Source organism: Littorina saxatilis, linkage group LG9, assembly GCF_037325665.1.
Source record: "Littorina saxatilis isolate snail1 linkage group LG9, US_GU_Lsax_2.0, whole genome shotgun sequence".
In the NCBI taxonomy this organism is placed as follows: domain Eukaryota; kingdom Metazoa; phylum Mollusca; class Gastropoda; order Littorinimorpha; family Littorinidae; genus Littorina; species Littorina saxatilis.
Genome location: NC_090253.1, coordinates 17,453,623 through 17,470,957, shown reverse-complemented (window position 1 = coordinate 17,470,957; position 17,335 = coordinate 17,453,623). Strand labels below are relative to the sequence as shown.

At 40.7% G+C, this 17,335-nt stretch overlaps 3 protein-coding genes across 4 annotated transcripts in view; 2 read left to right on the top strand and 1 right to left on the bottom strand.

Moving 5' to 3' along the window:
• Positions 1-2,060, top strand: part of LOC138975486 (replication protein A 70 kDa DNA-binding subunit-like) — a 31,534-nt gene extending 29,474 nt beyond the window's left edge. Inside the window, exon 18 of the mRNA XM_070348186.1 lies at positions 214-2,060. Coding sequence (XP_070204287.1) covers positions 214-315 — 102 coding nt within the window. The 3' untranslated portion in view covers positions 316-2,060. The remainder of the gene's footprint in view (positions 1-213) is intronic.
• On the bottom strand, positions 1,591-8,986 carry LOC138975499 (uncharacterized protein C1orf50 homolog). 2 transcript variants are annotated; one of them, XM_070348204.1, is made up of 5 exons: positions 8,885-8,986; positions 8,224-8,342; positions 6,744-6,830; positions 6,258-6,389; positions 1,591-4,206 (listed from the first exon to the last, which is right to left on the bottom strand). In XM_070348204.1, exons 1-5 carry the CDS (start codon positions 8,904-8,906, stop codon positions 3,970-3,972), a joined length of 597 nt encoding a protein of 198 aa, XP_070204305.1. In that variant the 5' UTR covers positions 8,907-8,986; the 3' UTR covers positions 1,591-3,969. The 2 variants fall into 2 exon arrangements, with proteins under 2 accessions (XP_070204305.1, XP_070204306.1); XM_070348205.1 differs by having other exon boundaries at positions 8,224-8,339; positions 8,885-8,925.
• A 172-nt stretch (positions 8,987-9,158) lies between these two features.
• LOC138975451 (RWD domain-containing protein 4-like) lies at positions 9,159-17,335 on the top strand. The gene is made up of 7 exons (XM_070348139.1): positions 9,159-9,237; positions 11,302-11,432; positions 12,699-12,779; positions 13,167-13,276; positions 14,296-14,341; positions 14,868-14,972; positions 16,300-17,335. Exons 2-7 carry the CDS (start codon positions 11,409-11,411, stop codon positions 16,516-16,518), a joined length of 585 nt encoding a protein of 194 aa, XP_070204240.1. The 5' UTR covers positions 9,159-9,237; positions 11,302-11,408; the 3' UTR covers positions 16,519-17,335.

Genomic DNA, 17,335 nt, shown 5'->3' with positions numbered 1-17,335 from the left:
TGGAAATGATACTGGCAACAAGCTTATCTCATCATCTTTTTTTTCTAATAACAGATATTCTAAGGAGGGGGACACACCCCAGTAAGCTTTTTCATTTCAATCCCAGTTTAAGTCATGCAAGGAACAATTTATCAAACTAATGGCTGCTAGTGATTTTTCTCAAAAAATATCTAAGCACGTCTGAATAACATGATTTAATATTATTTTGTGCAGGAGGAAAGCCGGCTGAAGACAGTGTGTGTTGCAGCCACACCTGTGGACTACACGCAGTACGGCAAGCACCTTGTGGAGGAGATTCAGAAAATGGGACTGTAAACTTTTTGTCCGACTGATGAGACTGTAGAAGTCTTGTCCGACCGCCCTGCCCTGCACGTCATATTTGACTGCAAGCCTCTCAACGGGCAACAACATTCAGCTTATTGGACTTGCTTGGTTAGGCCTCGGTTTTCTTGTATCCTCTAAGACCTTCCAGATGATGAGTCATTTTGACTGGATGGGTACAGGGTTCGTACAGGTCATGGAAAACCTGGAAAGTCAAGGAATTTGATTTTTAATTTTCCAGGCCTGGAAAGTCATGGAATTTCAATTCAAGTCATGGAAAGTCATGGAATTTAACAAAAATAAGAAAGAAAAAAAAATAACCTTTAGCACGCCAGCGGCTATTATCGTCGCCCAGCCATTCTCCATCCCCCCCCCCCCCACTTTGCCAGCCAGCAGCGATTTGCGTCGCCAGCACAAGGCTTGTTCGTATGACCAACTTCTCGTTCGTATTTGCATACGAGAATAACGGTATTTTTAACGGCACTTGAGCCAAAGCGAGGCTCACTTCCTTCCGTTATCTCGTCGTGTCGTCTGCGCTGCATTTGAGTCGGTTTCGTCGAAGTTTTTTGCTTTTGTTTTTGCATCGATAAAGTACTTTAGCGCTTCGACAAGCAAGATGGAGGATGATGAGTTTGAAACTTTCTTTTGAGTTGTTTCTTGACATCAAAAAGTATGCGGAATTGGAACGAATTACCAAGGAAGATCTTCGCAATGAACTGTGTATCGCGGTGAAAAAAAATGACAGTTCGTCAAGTCACAGTGACGGTTACGAAACGGAATTTACGAAAGTGCAGATGGATACAAACAGTGGCTGGTCCAGTTTAGTGAAATGACGGGACAAGCAAACATTACCGATAATCTGACTGCGTAGCAAATGCTTGACTTGCTTGTCGAAGAGACACTGCGTAGAAACTGACTCAAATTCAGTGCAAAGCAAGCCAGTGTCAAAACTGGCAGTGACAAGACGTAAAAAGTGTGCGTGTTTGGAAATGACGACCTGTGGATCTAGTCATGGAAAATGTTATTCAGGCTCATGGAAAAGTCATGGAATTTTGTTTCTAAAAACCAGTGGGGACCCTGTGGGTACTTTCAGGTGCTCATGTGAATTTTGGATGAATCCGGTTTCAATGAACAAAGTCACAGTACCAGTTGTTGGGGACAAGAAAACAATGTTGCCTTGAAGGATTTATGAGTAGTACAAATTTTGTGAAAATGTAATATTATCCATGAATCTTGGTACAGGCTTGTGAGCACACACACACACACACACAGGTTGAACAGTTAATGAAGAAAATGATTCCAATGTCAATGCTTACAATGTAGTTTGCATGAATGTTTGATATCTATGCCTCTTTCTTCTCTTTTGTTGTGCGGTATGTTGGTACTTCACATTTCAGATATGCTCAGGATGCTTTGTTTCATTGATATCATTCAGATTGCACTAAGTAATCATGCTTAACATGTGAAAACTGGGTCCACATTTGTGTACTTTTATCTCCGATACAACTGAAGATGGTATTTTGTTTTCTTTATTTTAAACCCGCATGCGTTTTGCACGTATCATTTCTTGCTTGGTTTTGATTGAGAACTCATTATTACTGAAGCTAATTGCGTTCGTTTTTGCAGATGAATGAATCCTTGTATATTCTAGTTGTATTCTTTTTGATCAGAGTTGATGGAAAATACATTGACATATGCTGTTTAGCTTGTGCAAGCAAGAGTAAAACTTCCCATTTACAGTTCTGTCTTCATCATGTGTGTGTGTGTACCTGAGTGTTGAAAGTTAGGAAGATAGCTGCCATCTCTTCATGATACATTTGTAACCGTGTGCCGAAACACTACGATCACCTTGGGAAGCGAAGTGCAATCAAACAGGATTGAAAATGTTAGGGCTAAAAACTGTTATGCAAACCCGAAGGTTTCCATGAACATACAGACCACCAGACCCCATCACAAACAGAACTCTACAAACCACAGGTGTTGACTTTAAAGGCCAACAACCCGGGTGCAGAGTCCGTTGTGCAGGCATGGGAATTGTCCGCCAAATGGCGGATTTCCGCCGAATTTTTTTTTTTGTTCCGCCGAAAATGCAAAAGTGTCCGCCAAAAAAATAAAGGGGGGAGGCACACAAAAAAAGCACCGGTTACTTTGGCCTTTGCGCAAAAGCCCGCGAAAACTTTCCGTACTTTGTTTACGCACTGCTACCGCCCGCCTCAGTTATTGAACTTTTATGTTTGAAAGTAAACCAGATTGCACAGATTGTGTTACAAGTTACATTTTTCTGTTTGTCTCAACAGATAATTTTTTTTACAAATTTAAACCATATATATAATACATGTAAGCAAAATTTGGTATATTTTTGTACTAAAAACTCTGATTCTAAAAACAGAATTTAATGGCAAACTTGGAGCTCAGATGACACCAGATTGCACCATCTGGGTTCTTTGGAGAAAAAAAATTTCCGGGGGGGCATGCCCCCGGACCCCCCTAGTAAGGCTAGGCGCTTCGCGCCGTCGACTTGACGCTTTGCGTCTTCAGTTATAAATTTTCCGCCTTTTTTACAATTTTCAATTCCCATGCCTGGTTGTGAAAGGAGCGGTAGCCTCCCCTGTCACACATTAATTTACTGATTCCTGTTAAAACAAATCGGTACACTTACTAACTGATAAGAAAAAACCAGACGAGTTGCAAATTAACATCACAGAGCCACACGTTGTCCGTCTCATGTTAATGGCATTGAAAAGTGGAATTTTAGTTGTTAGTACAGCTCGAGGGGAATACAGGACTGGGTAAAATGCAATGATAGACTCGGTAAGCTCAAACACCCACAGAAGGACTCTTACAGATGACCAGTCAGTACAGCTGAACACTTTCAAAGAGAAGTATAGCATTTACAGTGGAACCTCCCCTTTAAGACCCCCCAATTTAAGACTCCCTCCTTTTTAATTTAAGACCTTGTTTTCTCAGACTTTGTTCATAACCTCTGCAAAATTACCCCCATTTTAAGACTCCCTCCTTTTAAAGACCCTGTTTTCTCAGATTTTTGGAGGTCTTAAAAGGGGGGTTCCACTGTCCTAAACTCAACTATTTTCCTCAAAAATCTTTTTCATGCAGCTATATCAAAGATCTTCCTTGACCTGTGTATTACATCAGTGCAAAAATCCTTCACAGAAAAAAACATTAAAATCTAATTGTCATAGAAAAAACGCCTTGATACAAAATGTTTCATCCAGCTGGAAGCTTGTACATGTAATTAGAATGAGGAAAACAAAACCTGTCCAGGCCATCCACTGAATACCTATGGAGTAACTTGCAATGAGATCACATCTAAATTTGTATATCGGCAACTGGAATACACAAACGAAAACTGCATAATGAATTGAAAATCACAGTCCATTCGAGAAACCTGAATCTGTTCCAGTGTTAGTCATCCGAGATATGATTGTACATGATTTTTTCCCAAAGCTTGACTTTTCAGGCAGTTATTCCCACACTCGCAAATGTTCTGGAAAACACTGCATGGGAGAAGCACATAATCAACATTGCATGCTGGAGATGATCTATACACATCTAACACTTTCCGTATCATCAATGGGAACTGTGGAGATGATCAGATACGCGTATTAACATCTATCACTTTCAGTATCATCAATGGGAACTGTGGCCTTCAGATACATCTTTGATTTGCGCTGTACTAGAGCTGGTGTTCATTTTGCCTTGCAATGTGAACTGAGTGTCTGTGATGGCTTTCTGAGCATTGTAGATTTTATCCATGAGAGCGATCTCCTCGCCGCGTTTCTCCACGTCGTCAATAGGTGTCCAGGACATGTCGTACTCTAGACGGAAAGCCCCGACGAACTCGTGTGGACAAGAAGCACCCCATTCCTGTAAAAAGAGGAAAAAGGGTTGCACGTCAGAAATAATATGGCTGGCTTGTGATCAAACCACATATGATAAAAGCACTATGATCAGCAAAAGCATGCAGAGGAATAGAGCTGGTTATTTTTTTCAAACTTTCGTCTTTGACACACACAAAAAGAGTAAATCCCGTACCTTTTCTTTGCCAGGAAAAAGCTTTAAAACATTGTGTAACCTGCAGCACAGTTGGACGTAGTAAGTTAGTAACTCGACTGGGTGGCCGAGTGGTAACGCACTTGCGCTCGGAAGCGAGAGGTTGCGAGTTCGACCCTGGGTCAGGGCGTTAGCAATTTTCTCCCCCCTTTCCTAACCTAGGTGGTGGGTTCAAGTGCTAGTCTTTCGGATGAGACGAAAAACCGAGGTCCCTTCGTGTACACTACATTGGGGTGTGCACGTTAAAGATCCGACGATTGACAAAAGGGTCTTTCCTGGCAAAATTGTATAGGCATAGATAAAAATGTCCACCAAAATACCCGTGTGACTTGGAATAATAGGCCGCGAAAAGTAGGATATGCGCCGAAATGGCTGCGATCTGCTGGCCGATGTGAATGCGCGATGTATTGTGTAAAAAAATTCCATCTCACACGGCATAAATAAATCCCTGCGCCTTGAATATGTGCGCGATATAAATTGCATAAAAATAATAAAAAATTAAAAAATAAAACAAATAAAATCCCTGCGCTTAGAACTGTACCCACGGAATACGCGCGATATAAGCCTCATATTGATTGATTGAACATTCTACAGTGGTACCTGCGACGAAAGGACAGTCCAAAGTGTCCCTACAGTGCAGGTGGCCTTTTGTGACAAGTATATTGTCATAAATAGACAAAGGGACAGAAGGTGTTCTTCATGTAAAGTTGTCCTCTCATTGGATTTTCATTCACCTGCCCCATTAGCATGTGAAAACTGACATTCACCCGAACAGGTACTCCATTTGTTTTTCTTTTGGACAACTCAAGGAAGCCAAAGACCAAGCCCCGCCCACTGACTGCCACAACATCTGAAGAGCAGAGAAATCCATGTGCACCTTTGTCAGTGTTCCCATATTTCTGTACCCTCGAACCACTTGAATCCAATTCATAGGCTATCGAAATCAAACTATTCTGACATGTGTGGTAGCTACCAATGGCCATTATCTTTGCTTTTTTGTAACCTGTACCACACTTAATTGTAGTCGTACATGTACTGACAGGCAGAAGTTCCGCACACGTAGGGAAAAGAATCGCCATTTGTCTTTATTTTTTTATCAAAATTCAACAAAAATGTGCACATATGAAACAATCAATTGCACAAACGCACATTTCATTCAAAGACATAAGCGATAATTTGCTTTGCAATTAGAATTTGTCCAGTTTCCGGTAGATATGTCCATTAGCGTTTTCCGGGAATCGGTTTACACACGCATACACACACACAAACACACACACACACACATGACACCACCCTCGTCTCCATTCCAATTCTCAAAACAATAAGTCATAACTTGGCTAGAAGTAAAAAGCCAACTGATGGAACAGTGACATAACTTTCAAATGATCTCTCATCAATTTCAGATCAACAAAAAAAAGATGTGCGGAACTTCTGCCTGTCAGTATTGTATGTACCTGCTATGACTAGGAAACCCTTGAGACCAACCAAAAGCATCCCTTCACTGAGCAAATATGGGTGTCACTTTTTTTTTATTTTCAAATAGCTGCACTTAACTTGATGATGGGAACAGTTACTAAGTTAGATCAAATCAATCGACATACAGACAAGAGATCTGCATTTTATTTTCAGGGGTGCCTTTTTATCACAAGATTCTCAAAATAACCGCACCACTGTACTCCTGAAATTGCAGTGGTACCTATGACATGAGGCCCCTCTGCACCTCACAACAAAGGACAGCACTTATTTTTCCACTGGTCTACCTGTCAGGAAATGACAACTGCAATGCTGGCACACTTTTGGCTGGCTTCAAGGGTGTGCCTCTCATCACAGTTACTACTGTGTGTTAACTATGAACACCAAGTTACCTGGGGGGAGAGGATGGAGAGATACTGTTGTCCAGATTCCCGTTCATACAGATAATACATGGTGCCCGGCCTCTTCACTAGGTTACAGGCAGCGTGATGCAACTGATTGTCTCTGCTGGCTGTTTCCAGCGCCTGCAATGACAGAACACAAAATAATCATGATAACTGCAGTAAATGATGAAACATATATTAAGCACATTAGGGTAAGAGTAAGACTCAGCTAGTAAGAGTTTACAGTGAAAGCAGTTGGGTGTGAATTGTAATGAAAAAGAACGTAAATGTATTATTCTAGAAAGAGTGAAAAATTGAACAACCACAACACAAATAACAATAACATTAACAACCTTCACACAATATAAAACCCAATCAAACAACTGCCACCAATCTCATCTTGAGTAGGCATTATTATACCCTTGGGTCTATGTGGCCCACACAAAGATCTGAGCTGGTTTTTATAATGATGTAAACAACTGCAGGGCATCTCACCTTTTTGGCTTGTTCCTGGAGATATCTGATCTGGTCTGCAATGATAGTCAGCTTGCTGCACGCGTTGGCCCTTGTGAACTCATCAGCCTGTTCATTCAAATCAACCAGTCAATGAATCAATCAGTCAACAAACCAGTCAATCATTCAATTTCAAAAAGAAATAAAGCCACCCATAAATTCATTGTCAAAAGGAATTCAAAATTGTACATAATTAACATAAGAAGAATTAGAAAAAATAAAACGGGACTGCAAACCGCTTTTCATTTGACCTTGAACAAGGCTCTGGTAATTTAGTTTTCAGCACTTTCTCAGATTTTCTCTTCACAGCGTCAGCAAATTTAATTTCAATTCTAAACTCCCTTGCTTTCGAGACCTTAGATTTCAGACTAAATAATTATGAGGCATTGGAGTTCTTAACCCCTGCAGCCCCTGCGTTGAAATTTATCGACATCACATACCAACCCCGACATCACTTGATTTACATGTCAAATGAAAAAAAAACTGGCGCTTTAGCTAATTGATACCAGCTAAAATAAAAGCTGTCTACCGGTTCAAAAGATCCAAGCAGATGAAGACTAAACCTAAGAGTTTGTGCTGCTGGCATAGCACAAAAGTCTGCTCGAACTCAAGAAGTAAAATGGATGGGGCTACATGAGTAAAATCAAAGGCAGCACTATCAAAAAACAAGAAAGGTAAGTTGTTGGAACGTTTGTTATTGACAAAACAATACGTTACAATCACAAATAGATCAATCAATCAATCAATCAATATGAAGCTTATATAGCGCGTATTCCGTGGGTACAGTTCTAAGCGCTTGTCAAAGAGTTGTCAACACAGGACTAACAAAGAAACTAACATCTACAGACGGACACGAACCCTATCACACACTAGCAAACCCTGATAAACATACAACAAACAACTGTTTAACAACAATGTACACATCAATAGCTAGGTCCAAACAAAATAATATTAAACACAAAGAAAACACCTATCACATTCACAGAGCCCAGCACAAGAATGTCTTTTGGGGCACAACACATCACGTCGAACATGAAAGTCGCAGCCAGCAACTTAGATCGACCCAACAGTCTTTTAAGTGCACAGACAAACAATTATCAACTAGAACTTAGCTTGATGGAATTTTCGGCCGCTTGCTGGTAAACCACAAGCGAAATCAAATTCAAATTAAAAAAACTAAAGCTAGCACTGTAAGACTGTATCTGCAAGCTACATGTACTACATAACATAACATAACATAATATATGCGGACTAATAGGCTTTCCAGCCTTTTGCCTGCTATGTTTTCAACTAATGATTTGAAATATATGAAGCTTCCAGAAGCGAAAATTCATAATCGTCTTGTGTCGTCTTTGTATTGGTGAGTACAGTAATCCTTTGTTTTTTAACTTTATATCATTGTTCATAATTTATGTGCTGCGTACGTCCTAGGACGATCTCAGTTGAGTTTTAAATTACTGACCTTCTGTACTTGTTTGGCCAGTTCTACAATGTCCGTAGGACTGGACGTCTTGCCGGCTTTCTTGGAGCTGACCAGCTGGACCCCCATGGGGCGCTCGCTACGCTCAACTAGAGCAACTGCTGCAAACAGATATTTTCCTTGAGTTTATAACTAAAGAGAAAAGACAAGTCACATTTGGCACATTTGGCCCACCATGCCATATACTTTTCTGCACATAAATGCTGTTACATATTAAGTTTTCTGTAAGAATGTACAAGTTTGTGAGCTTTTGAAACAGATTATTATTACATTACAATAAAGAGGTTAACTTAGAAAATTAGGCATTGTTTCAAAGTGTAAAAGAAAAAAAGTCCACAATGACCCAAACGTCACAATCACTGATAACATAAAAACTAAAAAATTGTTTGTCTCATTTATGGTAAATTTAGAAATGGGAGGGGACAATACTCGGCCACTTTCGATAATGTTACATTTTAGTGGCTTACTTCCCTTCCACCAGTCGCCACAACACTGAAAGCAAATTTATTGTATAACAATTCGTCCCTTTCTTCGGCTTTTACCTCAATATAATCCATACACAGTATACACATCTGCTACAGTTGCCAACTATCTGCTGTTAGTGTTATAGTTTTGATTGTTGAAAAAATAACTGTAGCCTCACCTTGTGTGTTCGTCGGCTCCATTTTCAGAAAGACACCGCTGACGACTGCGTTGCCGACTAAATAGAAATCGTGACGTTATGTAAGGGAGCAGTTCGTTTCTTAAATATTGGGCTTCTCTCCCTGCTTGTAAAATATAATGTTATTACTTCGTGGGTTAGTAATTTGTCTGTTAATACGATAGTACTAACTTAAACTTAACATCTTTTACTGATTTTAGCATGTTGCACTTATTTGTAGAACATAATTTGCTGGCCAAGGGGGTCCTCCCTTGTCAAGAACTATAACTCTGTCAAGGCCCAAGATAGCAACTTCCGCACGTGTGTGAAACGTGTGTTTACATACCGAGTCTGAGGTAACCACCACATTTTTACTAAAGTTACACAAAAATGTGTTTCTGGGGTATATAAGAAATGTTGTGGATGTTCTGCAGATTTTGTTATGTTTTTAAAGATAAGTTGGTGAGGAAGAACTCGGGATTTCATGCTGAAAATCCTCTAAATCACTGAATCAGTCGTGTGTCCTGCACCATATTCCATTTCTTTTCGTCCGAACTCTATTTTGCAAGCGCTGTGGAAGAGTTGCACCCCGCTTACCTCGTACAAACAGAAAACACAAGGTCGACCAGTTAAATCCGCAATCGCAGCGAATAAATGACTCCAATATGTATGTTATGCATGCAGATTGCAGTGTGAGTGTCCAGTCGATATGAACTATGATGTCTTTTTGTGTGAAAATCTGCACATCGGAGTCACAATTCACTTGTTGGCCAGCAGCGATTGCTAAGTATGTGTGTCAGCAAGGTTCCCTTGCTGCTGTGACCTCGACCTAAAGCGAAACTCACCAGACCTCGACCTAAAACAAAACTCACCAGACCTCAGGCTAAACACGTCGGCTAACAGTAATAATGTATCATATCACTCGGGGCAAGCAATTCTTTATTTGGTGTTTAACGTCGTTTTCAACCACGAAGGTTATATCGCGACGGGAAAGGGGGGAGATGGGATAGAGCCACTTGTCAATTGTTTCTTGTTCACAAAAGCACTAATCAAAAATTTGCTCCAGGGGCTTGCAACATAGTACAATGTATTACCTTACTGGGAGAATGCAAGTTTCCAGTACAAAGGACTTAACATTTCTTACATACTGCTTGACTAAAATCTTTACAAAAATTGACTATATTCTATACAAGAAACACTTAACAAGGGTAAAAAGAGAAACAGAATCCGTTAGTCGCCTCTTACGACATGCTGGGGAGCATCGGGTAAATTCTTCCCCCTAACCTGCGGGGGGTGGGGCAAGCAATCTCAAAGAAATTGGGTCATATCAAGCAGACACTGCATAACATACACATCGGACACGTGCTCCCTGTTTGTACGAAAGTTAGCAATTAAGGCGCAACTCTTCCCCAGCGTTTGTAAATCATGACAGAGTTATTTCCGGGAAATGTCCATTGCCGGTGTGACAATGACATCTTGGCCCCGTGGTCATATTACGATTCTCGGCCTCGTTGATCTTGTATCATTTTCTATAAACTCCTCAAAAGAACAAAAAAACACCCTTCGATAGCGACCTTGGGTACCTTACATTCATGGGGCCAAATTTGTCCATCAATTTTTTGTATTTCAATTTAACTTAAAAATTTGATTCATCCTAAAATGTTCCCTTCTCATTCAAGGGACGTAACCAATCGGTACACGTTTTTGAAGTAATCGATTTTTGGGGTGAAATCTATTAAATTTCACTACCAATTTTCTTCACATGCAAGAAACTGACATGCTTTTCGTCCTTAAATAATTTCACTTCTTTAATTTTACCAGGAAACAACATTTCATATATATCGAGGGGGTAATATGACCACAGGGCCAAGATGACATTGTTACACCGGCAATATATTTGTTTCTTGTCCCAAACAAAACAAAACTAGCACAACATGTCCTTTCTCCATTATAACAAAAGATATCTATAATTTTTCAATCAGTCCTTATGTTGTTGGTACCTCAGTATAATATTAATGTCATCACTCACAGCGCAGGCGCATAAGACATGACACTGAAAACGACCATATGATCACATCTAACAAAACCGACAAGTGATCTTGAGATTCAATTCTTTCCTTCGTATACAGAAGTCAACCACTAAAACAACAGCTGGTTTGATCATACCCTGCATGAGGTAACGTACAGATTATGAGAAAAAAACAAAAGGTCAGACCAGCTGTTGGTTTAGTGGTTGAAAAAAGGGATGGGCAAGAACTTTTCTGTCTGCTGTAAATGTAAATGTCATTGCACTGTTTTTTGTTTCAGATCAAATCAGCTGTTGTTTTAGAAGTAAAAAAAAAAAAAGGGATGGGGAGGAATTTGTCTGTCTGCTGTAATTGTGTAAATGTCATTCACTCATTTTACTGTTTCTGTTTCAGAATGATGCGAAGAGTTCATATGATGCTGTGAAAGAAAGATGACCTGTTGAGAAAGTGAATAGAGGAGAGAATCAAGAGTGTGATACTTGCAAGGCAACAATCTTAATATGAGTTGCCAGGAGCAGCAAGAGGTAAGCTTTCATTGATCTTATATATATCAGGTTGTCTTCAGTGGAACCCCACATTTAAGACTCCCTCCCTTTTAGGCCCCCCCCCCCAAAAAAAAATAGTCTGTTTACGGTATCCCGACCGACCCTATTTTTTCGCGCGACCCTAGACTTTTTTTGGCATTGGGGAAAAAAGAAAAAAAAAGTCTGTTTTTTGGCAAAATAAAACTTAAAAATATGTTTTTTGGGAGAGAAAAAAAATCCCTATGATTGTTACCCGGGGGGGGGGGGGGGGGGGGGGCCTTAAAGACCGTAATTTTTTTGTCTGACTTTCTGTTCATAACCTCTGTAAATTTACCCCCATTTTAAGATCCCCTCCTTTTTCAGACCGGATTTTCTCAGATTTTTGGAGGTCTTAAAAGGGGGGTTCCACTGTACTGTGTTTTCCTTTTAATTTTTGTTGATCAAATATTCTTTACAATGTTTCAAGTCCATTTTGTTCTCATGCATGTCCTGTTTGTGTTGTTGATGTGGGTGTTTGTTTCACATCTATGTGTCGTGTGGGTGTTTGTGTCTGGTAGACCAATTTTTTTTTTTTATCTTAAAAGCTATGTAGGTTGTCATACTTCCTTACACCAAAACACACATCAGCATGTCTTAGTTTGATATGATCAATAACCGTTTGTAGTTGTACATGTTATAAGAATCTGCTTTTTATTTATTTATTTTTTTTTTTACGGGGGCCCGGTAGCTCAGTTGGTAGAGCACTGGACTTGTGATCGAAAGGTCGCAGGTTCGGATTCGGGCCGGGACGGACACGGGTCAACTTTATGTGCAGACCCAGAGACGGAAGCCATGTCCCACCCCCGTGTCATCACAATGGCACGTAAAAGACCTTGGTCATTCTGCCATAAGTGCAGGTGGCTGAAAACACCTAAACACGCAGACACCTGGGTAGCGCGACTCCGTTGCTTCTAGCTTTCCACTGGGAGGAAGCGACCCGAATTTCCCAGCGATGGGACAATAAAGTAATGAAAATGAAAATGAAAATGAAAATCTCAGGATTTTGAAGCAGCAAGCTTCCTGGTTATTAGGAATGCAAGAAACTGCTGGTGAGACAAGTATTTCTACAGAAGAAAAAAAAGAAGAAAATGCAGGCCAATTTGGTACATTTCTCCCTTCAAAGTGTTTGAGCTTAGGTTGATTTGTGTATGATGTGTCTTTTAGTTTTAGTACATGTATCATTTTGTGTTACTGTACTCGAATACAATCTGTCTGTTTGGCTTTCAGGAAGAGGTCGAAGTTTTGCAGTCCATTTATGATGGTGACGGAAACTTCAAACAGATCAACAACACGACATATCAGTACAAGGTAGAATTTTGTTTTGCAGTATTTTATGTTTAAAGTTAAAGAAAAACAAAAGCAACATTTATTGACTTTTCACACACAGAAATCGTACCTTCATCATTTTTGTCACCTCTGAATATTGACATCAAACAGAAACTGGTGTATTTTGGGAGAAACATTTATGCAGTGTGTGTGTGTGTGTTTGGTGTGTGTTGTCGGTTTGATTTGAAGCTATGTATAATTTCAATCCATGGGTGGGACTGAAAAATGTCATGAATCCTGAACTGAACCAACAACAAAAAATTAAAAAAATTAAAAAGAGAGAAGAAAAACAGGCCATAATCGAATCCGGATTTCCGGCATATACCGGAAGAATCCCACCCATGTCAATTTCTCTCTTTTTGTGTTCAGTACGGAGAGGATGCCAGTTACAAGAGTTTCCTGCTGGAGATACAGTGGGGAGAGAGCTATCCTGATGAGGCCCCTGGCATCAACCTGGACCTTTTCTACAACAAGCATCTGTAAGTTTGATCATCTGCTGTTGCCAAGAGCAAGAGTTGCCAGGGTAGAATCTAGGTGTATAATGACTTTAAAATGGAAATAAAGATATGAGCAGATTCTAAGTTGAGTGTTGGGAGCTACATGATTTTATGTGAAGTGGACTTGATGTGAATGCGGTATAATGTAGTGTGTGTGTGTGTCAGTGCGTGTGTGTGGGTGTAAGTGAGTGTGTGTACGCAGTTCGGTAAGCACTCTGTTTGGTGGTTGTGTTTGAATGTATTATGTATTGAATTAACTCAAGCCAAGCAACATGTGTACTGTACTGCACGTGGTTGTAATATTATAATCTTATGTCTTACGTCAAATGTCTTTGGCCTACATAAAACGGATGGTAATGTACTGGATACAGTAATATAGACCTCTATTGTGTTAGGTATAGCTTTTTCTGTGTGTGTGTCAGTGCATGTCTGCATGTGTGTTTCTAACCGGCACGGCTGGCCTAGTGGTAAGGCGTCCGCCCCGTGATCGGGAGGTCGTGGGTTCGAACCCCGGCCGGGTCATACCTAAGACTTTAAAATTGGCAATCTAGTGGCTGCTCCGCCTGGCGTCTGGCATTATGGGGTTAGTGCTAGGACTGGTTGGTCCGGTGTCAGAATAATGTGACTGGGTGAGACACGAAGCCTGTGCTGCGACTTCTGTCTTGTGTGTGGCACACGTTATATGTCAAAGCAGCACCGCCCTGATATGGCCCTTCGTGGTCGGCTGGGCGTTAAGCAAAAAAAAAAAAAAAAAAAGTGTGTTTCTCTGCTTGCGAAAGTAAGAGGAGAATAAGATAGAGAGAGAGAAAGAGTGTGATTTTGAGTTTGGGGAGGGGGGGGGAGAGGTTGTGTGAGTTCTGTGTGTGTAATCTGTGTCTGCATGCACACACACCCACACTGCGTTTTATGATAGAAAGGAGACTGAAGAGAGTGATAAAACGTTTTATGATAGAAAGGAGACTGAAGAGAGTGATAAAACGAAGTGTTCTGTGTTTTGACAGAGTGGAGCCCTTTAGAGATGCCATCAAATCAGGACTGGAAGAGCAGGTGAGGAATTCAGACTTAAAGTCATATTTATCACTCTGACAACTTTTAAGTTTACAACCAGTTGTTTATGTCTTGGCTGAAGATCATGTATGTCTGTAGTTGATGAGACGCCTAAACTTATTTCAAATCGCCAAAACTTTGCCTTCAAAGCTGCCAGACTTTTTCGTGGTGTGTAAAGATGACGCCATGAACTTCCTTCAACTTTTGAAAATTGCTTGAACTTCTATGGCCATTTCAGCCATTTTTCTGCAGAAAATATTGTCAGCAACATCCATGAATAATGTTCTGAGATGGAAAATATATTGGAAACAATTTGGGTTTTTTAAACACCCAAGGGAACAATTACTAGAGAAAAAAAGAATGAGAATAGAGAGAGGTGAAAAAAATAGTGTTGGAAGTCAAAGCCAGAGCCCTTATATTTTCTTTTACTTATTATTCTGTGTGTTTGATCCGTTGAACCCTTTTGCTTTAGCGTGCTATTTCTGTGTGTTGGTGCCGTGTTGATGTAGTGTTCTATGCTTCACAGATCCCTGACCTTTTGGGTACACCTATGACCTTCTCACTGTTTGAATGGGTCAAGGACAACCTGGATACACTTCTAGAGAACCAGCCAGACGCTCCCATTCCACAGGTAATGCTTTCTTCAACAGTTTACACTGCTGTTAAAAAGCTCTTCTTTTAAGGCAACTGTTCAGCTTCACTGTGATTGCACCAGGTGCTTTGTAAACCTGTCTTTAAATTGGGAAGAGTATCAGGTCACCAGGTGACAATAACCAGCAAATTTACAGGCTTATAAAAACATTCCAATAACTTTATCTGGCTGATGTTTTCTTCCGCCTGCCACGAAGCCGCAAGCGAATGAATGGCTTCGTGGCAGGCGGAAAAAAAAATCAGCCAGATAAGTTTTCGTTATTGTTTGTCTGTGCACTTAAAAGACCGTTGGGTCGATATATTTGTGAATGTTTTGTTTTGTCAATAACCACCTTTCTTGTTTTTAGATTGTGAATTTTGGAACGTTGGCAGTCGATTTGTTTTTGGATTTGTTACAAATGCAACCAAAACCAATCTAAGTAAAAGACTGAGGATTTCTTTTCTGGAATTTTGTTTGTTCTGCAACTAACAGCATATTTTGCACAACCTTGTGAGACCTCCACAAATCTGAGAAAATCTGGTCTAAAAACGGGAGTCTTAAAATGGGGGTAAATTGACAGAGGTCATGAACAGAATATCTGAGACAACAGGGTCTTAAAAAGGAAGGAGTCTCAAATTGGGGGGGGGGAGGGGTACTTAAAAGAGAGGTTCCACTGTGCACAGAATTAATCATTTAAGGCCTGTGAATTAGCATATGCAGAAGGGTTATAAGTTTGTCACAACGGTTAAGGGGACATACAGGGAGGGGGGGGGGGGGGGTGGTCTGAATTCTGGGAAGGGGGGGGGGGAGGTTCCAGTGTACTGTGGAACCCCCATTTTAAGACCCCTAAATTTAAGACTTCCTCTATTTTAAAACCCTGTTTTCTCAGACTTTCTGTTGATAACCTCTGTCAATGTCCCCCCATTTTAAGACTCCCTCCTTTTTAAGACCTGATTTTCTCAGATTTTTTTATGTCTCAAAAGGGGGGTTCCACTGTGTTTTGGGAGCGTTTGTTTGCCTTTAGGGTATTCATCGCATACAGGAAAAAAAAAATATGGGTAGCGCCGTATGTATGGCAGCTCGCTTTCCCCGGGGAGAAAGCAGCCCGAATTTCCATGAGGGTAACCTCACTGGACTGTAAATCTTATCCAATCCAATCCAATCCAATCCAATCCAATCCAATCTTTGTCCATCTCTTACACTCGACGGCACTATTTGGGTGAGTCCTGATTCACAATCACATTAGTGCAAAGGTATGCGTATGAAGTAGCGTAAGGGTGTTCCAGTGTACAAGCACAATGTGATTCAAACTTTCTGGTCATTTCAGACCAGCAGCCAGGCCAGCCTGTCGTCTGTGACGGGCGGGGGAGGAGAGGAGGGGGCCAAGAAAGAGAGGAAGGAGCAGCTGACCAAGCAACAGAAGCGCAGAATTTTTGACAAGTTTGGGGGCAGCACGATGGAGGATCGACCCAGGGGGTGGAACTGGGTGGACGTTATCAAACACCTGTCTCAGACCGGTGCTGGCAAGGCTGCCGACACCACGTGAGACCGGTGTCCTGTCATATGATGCCTTTCCGTGGGGTGTGTGTGTGTGAGAAATGCTAAATGAAATTGTTGTAAAGGTGTGTATGCTACAGATAATGAAATGCAGGGGAGAAAATTGCACTTGGCTGGGGCAGAAGATAAGAAGTATGTGTCGGTGTGCGTCTCTCTCTCTCCCTGTGACAATTCCTAATAAAGACGACAGTCTTATGTCTAGCTTTCAAGTTCTTGTGCGTACCATGATTCCTGAGGGCTGGGAAAGGGAGAGAGTAAGCTTGTTGAAAGTGAAGGAGGGTTTGTGTTGAGAGATTAAAATGGAAATGAAATTGTTCCCCGTGCACGCTTTGCAAATTTCTGTTCTGTGTTCTGCACACAAAACTCGTACAGTTGTTTTTCTCTCAAGAAGATTGATATAGTGTGGGGGGATGCCTCTGCTACCCTTTTCTGATATGTGTACATATTTGGGTTATGTTAATGAGGTAGGATGTGGCTTGTGTGCCTTAGAAAATTGTATAGATCTGTAGATAGTTGACTGAAATGCATGTTTACAGAGACCTTGCAATGTGAGAATGTTGGATGCAGTGCTTGTTGTATTGATTGCTTCCCCGTCTGTATTAATATTAATAAAATGAATTTCCCCTTTCTGTTCATAACCTCAATTAATTTTTACCTACATTTGAAGATTCCCTCCCTTTTAAAACCCAATTAGAAGGGGGTTACTTCTGTACAGTGACTGAATGTGTATGAGGATTGCTGGTGCTCAGAGAATAACTTATTCCTGCACGAGATGAAGAAATATGTTGAGTAAAACATTGAAGGAG